Source organism: Rhinolophus sinicus, chromosome 2, assembly GCF_057876585.1.
Source record: "Rhinolophus sinicus isolate RSI-liver-muscle chromosome 2, RSI-T2T, whole genome shotgun sequence".
NCBI classification, from domain to species: Eukaryota; Metazoa; Chordata; class Mammalia; order Chiroptera; family Rhinolophidae; genus Rhinolophus; species Rhinolophus sinicus.
In genome coordinates this window covers 103,915,486-103,930,441 of record NC_142502.1, presented here as the reverse complement: position 1 = coordinate 103,930,441, position 14,956 = coordinate 103,915,486, and the positions used below count along the sequence as shown (strand labels likewise).

At 46.5% G+C, this 14,956-nt stretch overlaps 1 protein-coding gene across 1 annotated transcript; it reads left to right on the top strand.

Annotated features, from left to right (window-relative positions):
* The first annotated feature begins 3,384 nt into the window (after nucleotides 1–3,384).
* Nucleotides 3,385–14,274, top strand: LOC148758864 (uncharacterized). Its single transcript, XM_088796335.1, has 6 exons — nucleotides 3,385–3,458; nucleotides 8,699–8,943; nucleotides 10,415–10,518; nucleotides 10,672–11,057; nucleotides 12,986–13,130; nucleotides 13,365–14,274. The coding sequence occupies exons 1-6, from the start codon at nucleotides 3,385–3,387 to the stop codon at nucleotides 13,494–13,496; spliced, it is 1,086 nt and encodes a 361-aa protein (XP_088652461.1). The 3' UTR covers nucleotides 13,497–14,274.
* Nucleotides 14,275–14,956: the final 682 nt, after the last annotated feature.

The window sequence follows — 14,956 nt, the reverse complement described above, 5'->3', positions numbered from 1 at the left end:
AATGGCCAGTCCACCTCTCAGCGCTATAGAGGTGAGAACACAGGAGACCACATAACTAGACATAACTCAGCAAAAGGTGAAGCTGGACTCAGTACCCGCTTCCTATTGTTACCTGGCTTCTGGGGCTGCAAAGGGATAACACTGTGTCAGTCTGGCACCCTATTATTACTGCCAAGGAATATTATTTCTTAAGCACCTATTTTGTGCCGGGCATTGTACATATATCACCTCTAATTCTCACCACAACCCTGTCAGGCAAATAGCACCTGCTGTTTTACAGGTGAGGAAGCACAGTGAGAGAGGAGGGGTATGGGTCACTCAGCGAGGAAGAGGCAAAGCCAGTACCGCGTTGATCCAGGGCCTTAGGATCTCCGCTTTGTACCCAGGAGCAAAACCTAGTTGGTCACCTGGTCTCTTTTTAATGATGTGCTCACAACAAATGAATCAAGTATTTAAAAAAGAAGAAAGCAACCTTAAGAGGATGAGAAGATACTATCTTTGCAATAATTCTATAAAATTCTTCTGAAATAAAAAATTAACAAAAGAGGAAGGGAGGAACGGAGAGAAGAAAGGAGGGAGGCAGAGAGGGGGCTCCTTGGGGAGCCTGGAAAAACAGATGCAAAGCCGTTCTGGAGGATGGATACAGGCAGTAACAAACTCCCACAAAATTAAAAATGTGAAGAAATAAGCCTGTATAAAACAGACAACAACCAGTGAAATTAGAGCCCTGGGGCTTCAAAAACTGTAACTATTGATTATAGTATAGGAGATGGTCCATATTATTTAAAAATACAAAGAAAAAATCAAAACCATGAGAAAGGAACAATTTGCTTTTTAAGGGGGAAAAAAAGAAATATTTTTAAAGAAATACTTGGAACTTCCAGAAAAAAAAAAAAAAGAAAACTCAAGAAGTTAAAAAACAGATTAGAAGCAGCCAAAGAGATCATTTTACACATCAAGAAAGACCTGTAGAAATTACCCAGAAAATAGCACAGGAAAACCAAGATAGAAAATGTGGAGTGGAAGAATAGCAACACAAATTTTCATCCAGTGCAGAAGGGAGCAGAAGTTGGTACAAACAACTTGAAAAACAATTTAGCAAAATCTAGCAAGTTAAAATATGCGTGTGGATGCCGCCGGGCATTCCCAGGTTCCAGCCCTTAGGAGCCAGGCACTAATTTCCATGGCTGCTGAGCACACAGCTGAGTTTCTGTCAGGAAATTGCCCTTACTGAAGGGAGCTGCCTCGTCCAGAATAAGCTCACTCCCTCCTCAACATGCAGGTATGAGGCCCAGCCTCCTCGCCCCAGTTTGGGACGACTTGAAGGATAATCCCAGCTCCAAACCTGAGGCATCTGTTGTAATCACACTAGTTCGTCTTGTCTCACTACCCAATCCTGCCTCCTTCAATTCCTTACAGGTGTTCTTCCAAACAGCGCTCCCCAGTGGGCGTCCTGCAAGTAAACGTCCAAATCTATTTCCTGGAGAAACCAACCCAAGACATAACTTAGAGGGAAATGCACCAAATTACACCTCTTGAATATATGTTCATCACAGCAATACAAAAACTTGGAAACAATCAAAATGTTCATCAACAGGAAAATGGATAAACAATATAGTTATACAATGTGAAAAAAAAGAGAGAGAGAACTAGAATAAACACGGGGGGGGACATTTTATATAATCTTGAAGTGGACAGATCTTTCAAAAGTCTATTTTATACACAAAAGTTTCTAAGTTTTATGCAGTATACATGAAATGTAGAGTCTATAAAATGAAAAATTTACCATAGACACATTTTTAATATTTCTTCTGGGGGAAAAATAAGAAAAACATTTTAAACCAACCATGTAAAAAAATTGTCACATAAGCAAAGAGTTAACTTCCTTAATATATAAAGAGCACTTACAAATCAATGAGCAAAAGATTAACAACCCAATAGAAAAATAGGCAAAGGATATGAACAGAAAAAGAAATGCTTAAACATATGAAAAGATGCCCGACTTCAGTCATAGTAAGAGACATATATATTAAAACTACAATGAGATACAGTTTTTTTCACTTACCAATTTAACAAATGCTAAAAAGTTTGATGACATTGTGCTGGCATGGCACTCTCATATTGTGGGTGGGAGTATAAACGGGCACAGCCTCCATAGAAAGCAAATTGTCAGCACCTATAAAAAATTTTCTTAAGTTTTGATGCAGCAAAAGTAAAAGAAGTAACTTGATGTCTAAGACTATTGATTTCCCAGTCCAGTGTCTCAATTTGCTGATAGACATAGGAAGTTGTTTAAATTCAATTTTAAAAACTCTCCTTTAATTTTTAAGTAAATTCCTCTTATTTTCTCTTTAACTTTCCCAAATTACCTCCCTCACGGAGCAGTGCAGTCTAGTGGAGAGAGCGCTGGATTTGGAGGAGTAAGATGGGAACTGAGGGTCTTAGAAATAGTCGGAGCTGGAAGGGCTCTTAGAGCTCACGACCTGCCTTCCCCTACCTCCTCATCCTCAGAGGGCCCAGCCCTTTGTTTTCCCCACTGTAAGCTCCAAATCCATCAGGCATTCCTTCATACAGCCCAGGAGAGGCTCTGGCTGACTTGCTACCATCCAATTTGGAACATCCTCATTGAAGAGAGCCTCAGGTAAGCCCTGTCCTGGCCAGCTCTTGTGGTGGCCATTGCTGAGTCATTGACACTATTCTAATTTCTTGTGATGAGGATAGCTAGCTGGCTTCAAGGACACACAGATGACAGATCTGGCCACAGTGACTTTTTATAGAAGGAAGGAACATCTTGGGCCTGGAGGCAGGTCCCCAGAGCCCCTTGGGTCTGTCCAGTTACATGGCCAGTCTGGAACAGGCCTCCCTGTAACCCTCACCTGGCTCACACCATCTCCTGGAGACTCCAAAGGCTCCCGGCCCACCCTCGGACCACTCCACCAACCTCAGCTCCACATGTGGGGTTCAGACAGCCCTGAGGTGGGGGGATGCTCCCCTCTGGCCTCCTCAGGTACAAATTCCCCTCAAACACCAGCCTTAGGACTCCCACCCTCCCTGGTCCCTTGGTCCTGGGTTCCAGGTCCTCAGGGGCCCCTCCCAAGTTGCCCTCCTTCCTGAGCCCTTAAAGTCTTGAAACCAACCCCCAGCTTCCTCCAGGAACCACCGAAGGATCCCTAAAGGCCTTCAAGCCCACCCCACCCACATCCCTGGCCGCCAGCCTCCCAGCCATCCCCTCCACCCTTCACTGGCCCTGCCTACAGGCCTGGGGGCATGGGAAGGGGTGGGCCTGGCCACAAAGCCCCTCCTCCCCTTGGCCCTGCCCAGAGAGCGAGGGATAAAGGAGCACCAGAGCCGCCTGCCCCGATTCTCACTAGGGCTGCAGCTGGGATGGACCCTGCAGGGCTGGATGGCGGTGGCCACCGTGGCGGGGAGAGCAGCCCCCACTCCGAGCAGCCATTCAGGTAGGGATCCGGGTCTCAAGAAACACAAAGAAGGTGGGAGAAAATTCTTTGGGGTTTGGCCTGGCCATTGAAAGCCCAGTCTTTAAGAATTGGGGGTGCATTTCGGGAAGGAGGGACTTCCTTGCCCCTCTACCCCAACATTGGAAGGGTCTAGAGATCGTCTCCCAGCCAGTCATCGTCCAGAGGAGGCTGAGACCAGATAGGGTAAAAGGCTCAGCAGGCTATCAGCTGGGCAGGCCTGGCTCAGGGTTTGACCCTTTAGGACAGGGTCCCACCTGTTTTCTTTCTCTTCCACCCAAGAAAGCTTTCTCTGCCGGTGGCCTCTGGTTTCCTGGCCACCTCTGTAGCCCCAGCGCTTAGCAGGGTGCCAGATGTTCGTAAATATTTGAATGAAACCCATCAGGTTGAACATTACAGAGTCATTCTTTTGGGGGCGCTAACTCACTGGGCTGTCATCAGATTTATTTTTTTTATTTTTATTTTTTACAAGCCCTAGGTGGTCAACCTTGTGGTTGACAGCCCACTGGCCCATGTGGGAATCGAACCGGCAGCCTTCGGAGTTAGGAGCACGGAGCTCTAACCACCTGAGCCACCGGGCCGGCCCCTGTCATCAGATTTTTATACCTTAGCACACGTTCCTTTTGCCGACAGCTAGAAGAGATCAGTTCTCCAGAGAGAACTGAAGTTTAGGTGAAGGAGGGACAATTATAGGGTCAAGGTCTCAGTGCCAGTGGTTTTCCCACTTCCCTTCAGTGGAAGAAAGGCAGCCAGGTAGCTAGAGGGAGACAAAGAAGGCCTCCCCAGGCCCGAACCTGTGACCTCTAGCTGCTCTCTCGCCACCCCTTGGCCTCAGAATTTAGCTTGAGAAATTCCCCAAATCCAGCAGCCCTCACCTCTGACAAGTCGATCTTAGTCAACTAGAGAGTTATTGGGCTTAAATGAGGACACCTGCGTTATAGTCCTTGCCCTCATTCCGAGTCCCAGCCTGTTTACCTCTCTGCGCCTGAGATTGTGAAAACGAAACATGACTCCTGACTTTTAAGGTTTGTTTTGAGGATTAAATGAACTAATTTGACATTTCCCCAAACAAAATGTCTTTTATTGGTATGTTAAGGGTGTGTGGGTAGAGGGCCTAAACAAACAACACAAAAACAAGTCTAAGCAATGCTGTTAAATCGAACAGGTTTCTTTGCAGAACTTATCAGAGCCTTTAATATGTTTATGTACAATAAGGAATATGTAAGAAACTGTAGGGTTTCTCAAATCGATTTGATCACAAAACCCCTATCCCCTTTTCTTGTGGTTCATCTAAGGGGTGAGCCCCACTCTGGACTTGCTGGGAGAGCTCCCTGACTGGAGGAGCTAATGGGATGGCCTCTCTGGGCAGTCCGGGGGTCGGCCTCATCGGTGGTCTTTGGGGAAAAGTCAAGCTTTCCCAGCGCATCTTCCCTCCCTGAGGCTTCCCATTGGTGGACTGGGGCAGGAGGCCTGTAGGGTGACTGGCTTCTCCCCTGGGAGATGAGGGTCTCCTCTCAGGTTCACTCACCCCTTCCACAGTGACTTATTTCTACCTAACCCCACATCCCACCCTCCACCCTCCCTACTGGCTCTCACTCGCTGGTCCCTACGCCAGCCCAGCCTCTTCCTGTCTACCCCACACACATTGTAATTGGGATCAGAAACATACCAGTCCAGGCATCTTCTATCAACCTCCTAAAAGAAATGTGAAAAACCACATATCTCCACTCTAAGATATCGAATGTTTTTCATCATAATGTAAATCGAGGCAAAGATTATAATTTCTAACATATTATAAATTCTCCCATTTTAAAATGACTATATTACTCTTTTTTAATTCCAAAACATTTTTTTAAATGTTTTCAAAGCAATGTTATATCACTAAATCAAACGCTTTTCACCATTTCTGAATCTTTCTTCTCCAAGGCTGGTGCTTCAGGCAAGATTTTGAGGGATGTGTTCAAAGCACTCCGCCCACAATAGGCTCGCCCTGGGTCTTCTCACAGGGGGATCTCAGTTTCCCCAAGCCAGGCAGTGAGAAAAACTGCAAGGCACCAAGGGGGGAGGCAGCCTGTAGCTCTGTGTAGAATCTCCATCCAAGGTACTTCACGTTGCTGGGTTGTGTCCTGCCCATGATCTGGCTGTGTGGGCAGCTGGCCGGAAATGGCAGCCAGCTGCCGTTGATCCCGGTGGGTTTGAATAAGCATTAGGTCGTTGCAAAAGTAATTGCGGTTTTTGCAATTATTTTTAACCTTTTAAACCGCAATTACTTTTGCACCTAATACATTATTCTTGTCATGTATCCAGTGGCATCTGTATACCAGAGAGATTGAACATATAATGTCATCCATTAAAATATATATAAACAGGCTCTCACACTTTTGCATAATTCCTTTTTCTCCTTGAATGCCTACTCTAGTCTACTTCCCACAGAATTTCATCCTGATATAAATATTTTTATTCTCGGAAGTCTCTTACTAATCAGCCTATTATTATATGTTCCTGTAACAAATATATTTGTGAGACAGAAATTTTAATTTTTTTCTAGATTTAAGTATTAGGAATGCTCAGTTGATCAAAACAACTTAAATACAGAGGATGCCAAAAAGATGTCTACACATTTTAAGACAGGAAAACTGTATTAAAATTATAATACTCCATATATACCAATAACAAAAGATGAATACAAGTCACGTTTGACTTCTGCAATTACAAGAGGTGCTCAAAGTGGTTACCATCAGCGTCCAGACACTTCTCATTATGGCAAACTACTGCTTGAGCAACATTGACCAAAGTGTCCACTTGTATACATTTTTTTGGCGCCCCCAAAAATGTGTAAATATTACACATTTTAGCTGTTAATTACTAAATAATAAAAAAATTTTCTTTATGAAATTTTCTCCTGATATAGAAGGGACTGTTGCTTTCATTTTCCCCTCGAAAACCTCATGTATCCATGGATAAATATCACTTATTGCTAGAATAAGACAGGGTTCAACATCAATTTCAATTTTTAATTATTATAAATTGAAGCACTGAGAAATCTTGTTCACAGAAATAAGTGGATGGAAATGAAAGGTGATTTGTTATAGTAGGGGTACTCAGTTCTTTGGATTTCCTTTGAATTAAATGCCCGTAATTACTTAGTGGTCTGTCATCAAAAATTATTATTTTCAAATATATAGTGATAGAAAGAGAACTGACTCTGGGTGGTGAACATACAATGGGATATATAGATTACAGAATTGTACACCTGAAATCTATGTAACTTTACCAATTTTCACCCCGATAAACTCTAATTTAAAAAAAAATTACTATTTAAAGGTGTCACTTTACATCCCTGGCCTTCACAACAGCTTCCATAAAAATAACACCAATTATTCTGATAAATATATTATTACATGATAATGTCACAATGATCATTGTAATAATGATTATTATTACCAGCACTTGTAAGGCCTTCCCTAACCACCTGTCTAGAGCAGGTGCCCAGCCTGCCAGCCATTTATTGCTGCTTGAGCCCTTTCCATGGCCTGCATTTGTCTTGGGTCTTTGTGCCTTTGCTGCGGGGCCGGGACAGGGGAGGCAAGTCAGGTAAGCTGTTGCGGGGTTGACACCTATTTTTATTTAAAAGTTTGATCTTTTGTTCCTTGTGGATTTTTTTTTCTTGCATCAATTTTGAACTTTTAAAAAATTGCTCTGAAATATAATTTCTATCACTGAGATTTTTGGTGTCCCCCGAAGTGTTGTGTCCGAGGTGAGTGCCTCACTGGCCTTCTCCAGCTCCGCCCCTGGTTCTTGGTTCTCTGCTGTCACCTCGGTGGGGGCTCCCTGGGCAGCTTCCCCGTCCAAGGGCTGCACATGTTGCTGTAAAGAAGGCACCATGTGACCACGAGCCAGGCATGTTCACCGGGTGCCTGTCACCTGTCCTTCCCTCTCTCTGCCTGTTTCTCTGCCAGAGCCTCTCTCTGGGACGCTCTCTGGGGAATGGTGCAGACCACTCTAGAGCAGACGCTTGGCCTGGCCATCTGTGTTCTCTTGGGACTAGCCTCTGGCCTCTGTCCCCGTCCCTGCTGTCCTGGTCACTGCACCTGGGGGCTCATTCCCCCTTCAGGCAAGGAAGCATCTGACAAGCGCAGAGGTGTCTCTACCTTGTACCTGTCCCAGAGCCCTGGCTCAGGCCTGGACGTGTAGTAAATTCTCATTAAACATTTGCCTGACTCAGCCTCCTCCCACCCTTCCCTTTTCTACCTCACACCCTGACCCTCAAAAGCCCCTGTAAGAGTGATGATGATGGTGACAACAGCAGAGTGATGATAAAAGCTGCTTGTCATACACTGTCTCCTTGAAGTTTGTCGTCACCCCCTGAAGTAAGTACTAATACGGTCTTCATTTTACACATGAAGGAACTGAGGCATGGAAAGGTGAAATGCCTTGTGCCAGCTCACACAACCAAGACGTACCAGGAAGAGCTGGCTGTGTGATTTGTGGGACCCAGCACAAAAGGAAAATCAGGGACCCTTGTTCAAAAATATAATTATCTCAAGATGGCAACAGCAGAGCATTAAAGCAACTGACTGCCCAGGCTCTTGCCCAGGAAGCCCGCTCTGGTACCAGACTGTGAACCCAGAATTCTGCCTCTAAGCCCCATACAAGGCTGCCTTTGGAGGAAGGAATAGTAACCACTGTGATGTACTGAGCACCTGTCTGTGCAAAGTCTTCAAACACCCTTGAAACACCCCTGAGGCATTATTTACTCTCATGTGTAAGGCTGAGGAAATGAAGCGTTAGAGAAGCTGAGTTACCGCCCAGGGTTACCCAGAGGGGTCAGGATTTGAACACAGGACCAACTCGAGAGGCTGTGTTCTCATATCACACAGCCCCTCTTGATAATGGGGCTTGGCATGACTTAGACGATCTTTTAGGAACCTTGCCCGAGGGGCCTATCCCTGGGGGTCAAGCTGCCGCTTTGCTCAAGACTGGAGAGTGTCCCAGGTTTGCAGATACTTCCAGCGAGGCTTCTGCTTCCACGGAGATCGATGCAGGTAAGCAGGTCTTCTCCTCGACCGGTTGTAGGGAGGGGGCACAAGAGGAATCGTCCCTTCATGAACCATGCATCTTGCAGAGCCTCTTCTCCCCTCAGCTCCCCGTTCCAGGTAGACCTAGCACCGAACCCTAGAGAGGCTGTACTTGTCTCCTCACCTTTCTCTTTCCCGCTACAGCTATCAGCACCCACAGCCCCCAGGACACCTGGAGTGGGGCCGCCGCCATTCAGAGCCACTTGTCAGCCTGCCAGGACCCCTGCTGGGGCTGACCCGAAGGGACTCCGAGCCCACCTACCTGCCCTCTGTGGCTGTGGGTTGGGGCTGGGACGGAGCTGGCTGGGGCACGGAGCCTGGCCTGGAGGAGTTAGCCATCAAGAAGGAGGAGCTTGGTGGCAGTTCCTGGAAGTCCCTGTTGTCATCATGTGAGTCACCGTGGGCACTGCAGGTGGGCACAAGTGGGATCTGAGACAGGGTTCCTGCTCTGCCTCTGAGCAAGGTTCATATTTCCCTCTGCCCCTCTCCCTCCTCAGGATTCCTGGCCAGAGGGAAATTTTCCTCCCACTCTGCTGCTCTCTGTGCTCTAGAAGCAGAATACCCAGGTGCTTGTGGAGTCAAACCAGTTTCACATGTAGCTGTGTGATCTGGGACAAGTCACTTAACCTCTCTGGGCCTCAGTTGTCTCATCTACAAAAGGACACTGTTAATACTACCTACCTCACAGGGTCATGTGAGGGGATGTGCTTAGCATAGTACCTGGCACAGAGTAGACACTAAATATTTAGTGTTTTAAATTATTGCTCTAATTCAGCGCTAACAGAAATATGTCACATATGTAACTTTTTGTAACACTTTTATTGAGATATAATTCACAACCCAAAAAATTCACCAATTTAAAGTATGCAATTCAATGTAATACAGTATATTCAAAGTAATACAAACATTATCACTGTCTAATTTTAGAAGATTTTCATCACCCCCAAAAGAAACCCATTAGCAATCGTTCTCCATCCACCCTGTCCCCCCAGCCACTGGCAACCACTAATCTACTTTCCATCTCTATGGATTCGCCTGTTCTGAATATTTCATATAAATGAAATCATACAATAGGTGGGCTTTGTGTCTGGCTCCTTGCACCTAGCATAATATTTTCTAGGTTCACTCATCTTGTAGCCTGTATCAGTATTTTATACCTTGATTGCTTTTGTTTCATTCGTTCATCAGTTGATGGACATTTGGGTTGTTTTTGCTTTTGGGCTATTATTAATAACATTGCTATGAACATTCAGGTGCAAGTTTTTATGTAGACTTAAGTTTTTCTTTCTCTTGGGTAGACACCTAGGAGTGGAATTGCTGGGGCATATGGTAACTCTATGCTTAATATTTTGAGGACCTGCCAAACTGTTTTCCAAAGTGGTCACACCGTTTTACAATTCACACATGTAATTTAAAATTTTCTAGTAGCCACAATAAAAGAAAGCAACAGGTTAAATAAATTTTAATGACATGTTTTATTTAACCTAATATAGCAAAAGTTATATATCAAATATTATCAATACTATTATTTCAACATGTAATCAGTAAAAAAATCATTAATGAAATATTTCAGTCTTTTTTGGTATTAAGCTTCAAAATCTTGTGTACACATCATGCTTACAGCACATCTGAGTTTGCACTAGCTTCATGTCAGGTGCTCAATAACCACATGTGGCGAGTGGCTGCCATACTGGACAGCACAGTTCTAAACAGCTGCATTAGAGACTGAGAATTCTGACTGGACTCTGAGCTGCTTGGGGGCAGGACCTCGTGCGCCCACAGAGCCTTGCTTGCAGCAGTCGCTCAGGAGATGCAGCATGAACGAGTAAATGAATGAATAGATCCAGTTTTCCCCGACAGCCACTCAAGGAGATCACAGCTGCTTCCCGGAGTCTCAGCCTAAGTCAGACCCTGTCCAGGAGCTTGTGGTCCCACTTCAGAGCATGGACCTTCAGGTACAGCAGGTAATGGGGGAGGGGGAGTGGCAGAGGATGGCAGGCTGGACCTCTGGGATGCCCAGACCTGCTGGAGGGGGGCCCTGTGGTCCCTGGAGCTGTGTTTGGGGTGGCAGTGTGCATGCATGTGGAGATGTCCTCTGACTCTGCCTGTGGCTGCAGAGGGAGCAGGACAGTCGGGACATTGTGTGTGGCATCTGCATGGAGAAGGTGTGGGACAAGCCAGAGGCCCAGCGGACCTTCGGCATCCTGCCCAACTGCACTCACGCCCACTGCCTGGGCTGCCTGCGCACCTGGCGGAAGGGCCGACAGGACTTCCCGCGGGATGTCATCAAGTCAGTGTCATGGAGAGGCCCACAGGGAGGGAGGAAACGCCCCAGAGGGGTGCGGGCTCGGCCGGCCTGTGGGCTTGTGACTGTTCTCCTCTCACCTCTCAGGGCCTGTCCCCAGTGCCGAGTCCATTCCAGCTACATCATCCCCCACAAATTCTGGGTGAGCAAGGGGCCTGAGAAGGAGCAACTCATCAGGAACTTCAAGGCCCGGACCAGGTGAGCCTATAGGGGGAACGAAACGGGGGTTCGGGAAGAGGGGAAGACAGCCCCTGATCTATTCGAGCTCACTCATGGTTTCCCACCTGGGATCCCTCATATCCTGGAAATTCAGAGTGGTGTAGATGGCAGGTGAGGGTGTGAGCTATTTCCATTATTTCAGAAAGCCCAGTAAATAATGGTGCGTGATTAAGACAGCAGCAGAAGAGCAAGGCCAAGTTTCTCCTCTGACCTGGCTCAGGATCCATGCAGGCCAACTCTGGTTCTTTCAGCATGATGAGAAGACCTGCCCGGCTTTTATTTCCGATTCTTTTTTTAAGCAGGAAAGTAAATTGATATGAATACATGTTGTTTGTTTAGATGATCTTTGAAAACATGAGGTCTCTGGGAAGGAGACTAAATGACAGCCCTTGGAGAGAGGGAAAATTTGGATAGGTTTCAATCTCTTGGGGAGGGTATTCAAAATCTGAAATTAGCTACAATTGCAGGTTCTTAATTCCATCTTCCCAAAGGGTTAATTACACTTGTAATATGCAAAGTATATTTGGATAAAGTACGGCATAAAGAAGGTCTTGCCTCTACCTGTGAGATATTCAACCTTATTGGGAAGACATTTGGATTTTGCCTGAGAAATGTAATATCTGCATCAACAGTTACTGAGAAAAAAACTTGGGTGAGTCCCCCAGAGGCGCAGTATATGAGCTGGTGTTCAAGAGGAGTAGGGGCTCCTCAGGAGAAAAACGAGAGCACTCCAGGCAGAGATAGGTCTACGTGGGAGCAATACTTGCAGCTGGGGTACTGGTTGGGGGTCCTCAGAAGTCATCTAGGCAGGAGGGGAGAACCCAGGCCTGAGTATAATAGGAGACAACATAAATGGAATGGTTCTCACGTGTGACAGACTTTGCACATCACACATTCCAGGAAGTCGGGACTCTTACTATCCTCACACTGCAGAAGAAGAAACTGAGGCATGGTCTATGTGACTTACGTGAGGAAGCGGGGTTTGAACCTGGCATTCCGACTCACAGCACGTCCTAGAAGGAATGGTGGGGAGGGTACTGACTTGAGAGGGAGGAGGGCCAGACCTGGGTGGCCAACGGACCATGAATTTGAAAGGAAAATTGAAAATGACTAGGTTTCCAGCACAGGTGGCCACAAGACTGCTACTGTCACCAGAGCTGGGTGAGGGAAGCTGTTGGGGGTTTGGGCAGGTTGAATGTGGGGTCTTTGTAGGCTGTCTGGATGGAGCAGTCCTGACACTGGGTTTGGCCAAATGGTAGGAGCTAGAAGAAGAAGGGATGGCCATCCAGAGGGATTCCCAGGCTTCCCACGTGGGTGGTCAGTGGAGTCCTGCATTCACACTGGGACCGCAGGAAGTGGGAAAGACTCAAGTGTGTCAGAGCCGGCAGAGTGATAACACAGGAAAAAGGCCACAAACATGCATTCTAGCCTTCTCTCCCTCTCATCTGTCTTTCTCAGCAAGAAGAAAGCTGGTCCTCCTTGAGTAGCTCACAAGTGGTCTACAAACCCCTCTTGTATCTGACCTTTCACCGTGAATTTGAAATCTCAGAAGTGGGAAACGTCTTAATGTCATTAACTAGCAATTATCAAATCATGTGACCACCCCTCAGTACAGGACATAGTTCTAACTTGGTTAGAGACACATTTTAGGCTTATGTGCTATCACCCCTCCTTTGGTGGTATTTTTGAAACTTAGTTCTGCGGGCCCAAATCGAGATTGTGGGAATTAGAGAAAGGCATCCCTTGACACTTTACTGCCATCTGCTGGAAAATAGTGGGGCCTGCATAAATGTGGTGCCTTCGTGCTGAGTGCTTTCTACCCAACCTGGTGTGTCAGCCTTGAATGGTCCTTGCTCCTGGAACAGGGCTTGAAGGAGCTGATGTTCTCTCCTCCTGCCCTTTCATAGCCAGATCCAATGCCGGTTTTTCATGCGAGGCAATGGCCGCTGCCCCTTCAAGTCTGACTGCATTTACCTGCACCAGCTCCCGGATAAGGCCCCGACCTCTGACCGGCCTTGCCCTGAGAGTACGCAGCTGGCCTCTGGGAGTGAAGTGGTAACAGCGGGGAGATGGGGCAGGGGAGGCTGCTGATTATGGTTTATAACAAATGTCTGTGATAAATGTAAAATATGTTGCCTGTGACGTTAATGGCACCTTCTTGACTGTTGCACCTTTGTGTAATGTACAACCTTCCCGACCTTATGTGTCAGCCTTGATTCCCTTGTTCCTGGGACAAGTAGGGTTGAAGCGGATAGCTTTTCACTTACTTCTTTTTTCTACTCTCAGGTGCTGGGCCCAAGAGCGTTGCCAGGGGGCGCGGAGCCGGAGGACGAAGTGTTCACAGATTGCGTCCTGGCCATGGCCTGGGATTTAGAACTCCTGCGTGATCCCAACAGTTCTTACCACGGCCTCTTGTAATCAGGGTCAACATGTGGGGGATGGGGGGCTGAGGGGCAGGGTTTACTAGGTGGTGGGTCTTTTCCCTTTTGGGGCTTGGTGGGGAGTGAAAGTAGCTAGTCCTCCCCCCTCATGAACATGGGGATGGGTGGAGGGCTCTGGGGAAAGCGGAAGTGTTCTCACCCTCTTGCTAGGGGCTTGGATTTTAACTTTGCTCTTTTGTAGAAGGATTCTAATAAAATGCACCTAAGCTATCACTGCTGGTGTGTGAAGAGTGTTGCTCATCGCACAGGTGCCCCACCCCTACCCCAGCCAAAGGTGGATTCTGCATTCCATCTGTTGCAGTATCACTCATCACTTAGCCTCTGGAAAACTTCACTTAACGCTCATAAGCAAATGAGTGGACAGGAAAATAACATCTTAGTATTATGAAAATGGTAACGATGCCACAGATCCCATAAGAGAAAAGTACATCGAGGATCTCCCAGGGTTCTTGAACCATGCTTAGAATTTTTCCCTTCCCATTGGCTAGAATGCAGACCTTGGAGGGCATGAACTATGGCCACCACAGAGTACAGCTGGTCGTTGAGGATGGACAGGGCATTGAAGGCTATTTAGCATTCTTGGCTCTGCCCACTACTTGTCAGGGCCTGCCTCCGCAACAGCTGGTGATTTGAAGACCAAAAACATCTCCTATAAAGTTAAAATTGCTAACCTGCGATAGAGATGTCTGGAAGAAATTCCTCCTTGCTATTGTGGCCTTTGTGAAGCAGGCACTCTCTAAGAAATACTCCTTAGTATTTTCCAACAGCTCCCTTGAAATTATTAGAAAAAAAAATAAAAATTTTGGCTCCAGTGGAGATCAGATCCAGCTCAAAATGTTCCTATGGTTTCCCATACTATTCAGAATGAAAGGCCAGGCCCTCTCTCTGACCTCAAGGCCTCATAAGATCTGGTTACTCCTCTGATCTCATCTCCTATTTCTCCTCAGCAAGTACACTCTGCTCCAGCCACATATCTGCCCCAGGGCCTTTGCATTTGCTGTTCCCTCTGCCTGAAATGTTCTCTACCTGACCACCTATCAAAAATTACCCCTCCCTTCTCTACTATATTCTTGAAAGTGCTATCACAATCAGACTTTCTATTGTTCACTTATTTTAGTTGTCTGTCTCTCCTCACTTGAGTGTTCGCAACAGTGAGGACAGGGTCTTTGTTTTGTTCCTTGTATCCCCAGCCCTAGGTGCTCAGGAAAGATTTATTGAATGAACAGATGTGTATGTGGCAGCAGATGCTGGGAGGATGGGAATTACAAGCTAACACCCAAAGTAGGGTTTATGGGACGCTGTGGAGCTCTTCTCCCCACTCCCTTTAGTCCCATCGTTTGCAGTGATCCTCTAGGACCCAGTTCCAACTATGCGTGGAGGCTTCCCCACACCAACAAGCAATTCTCAGATGACAGCAAAGTGTCGGAGAAGTCAACT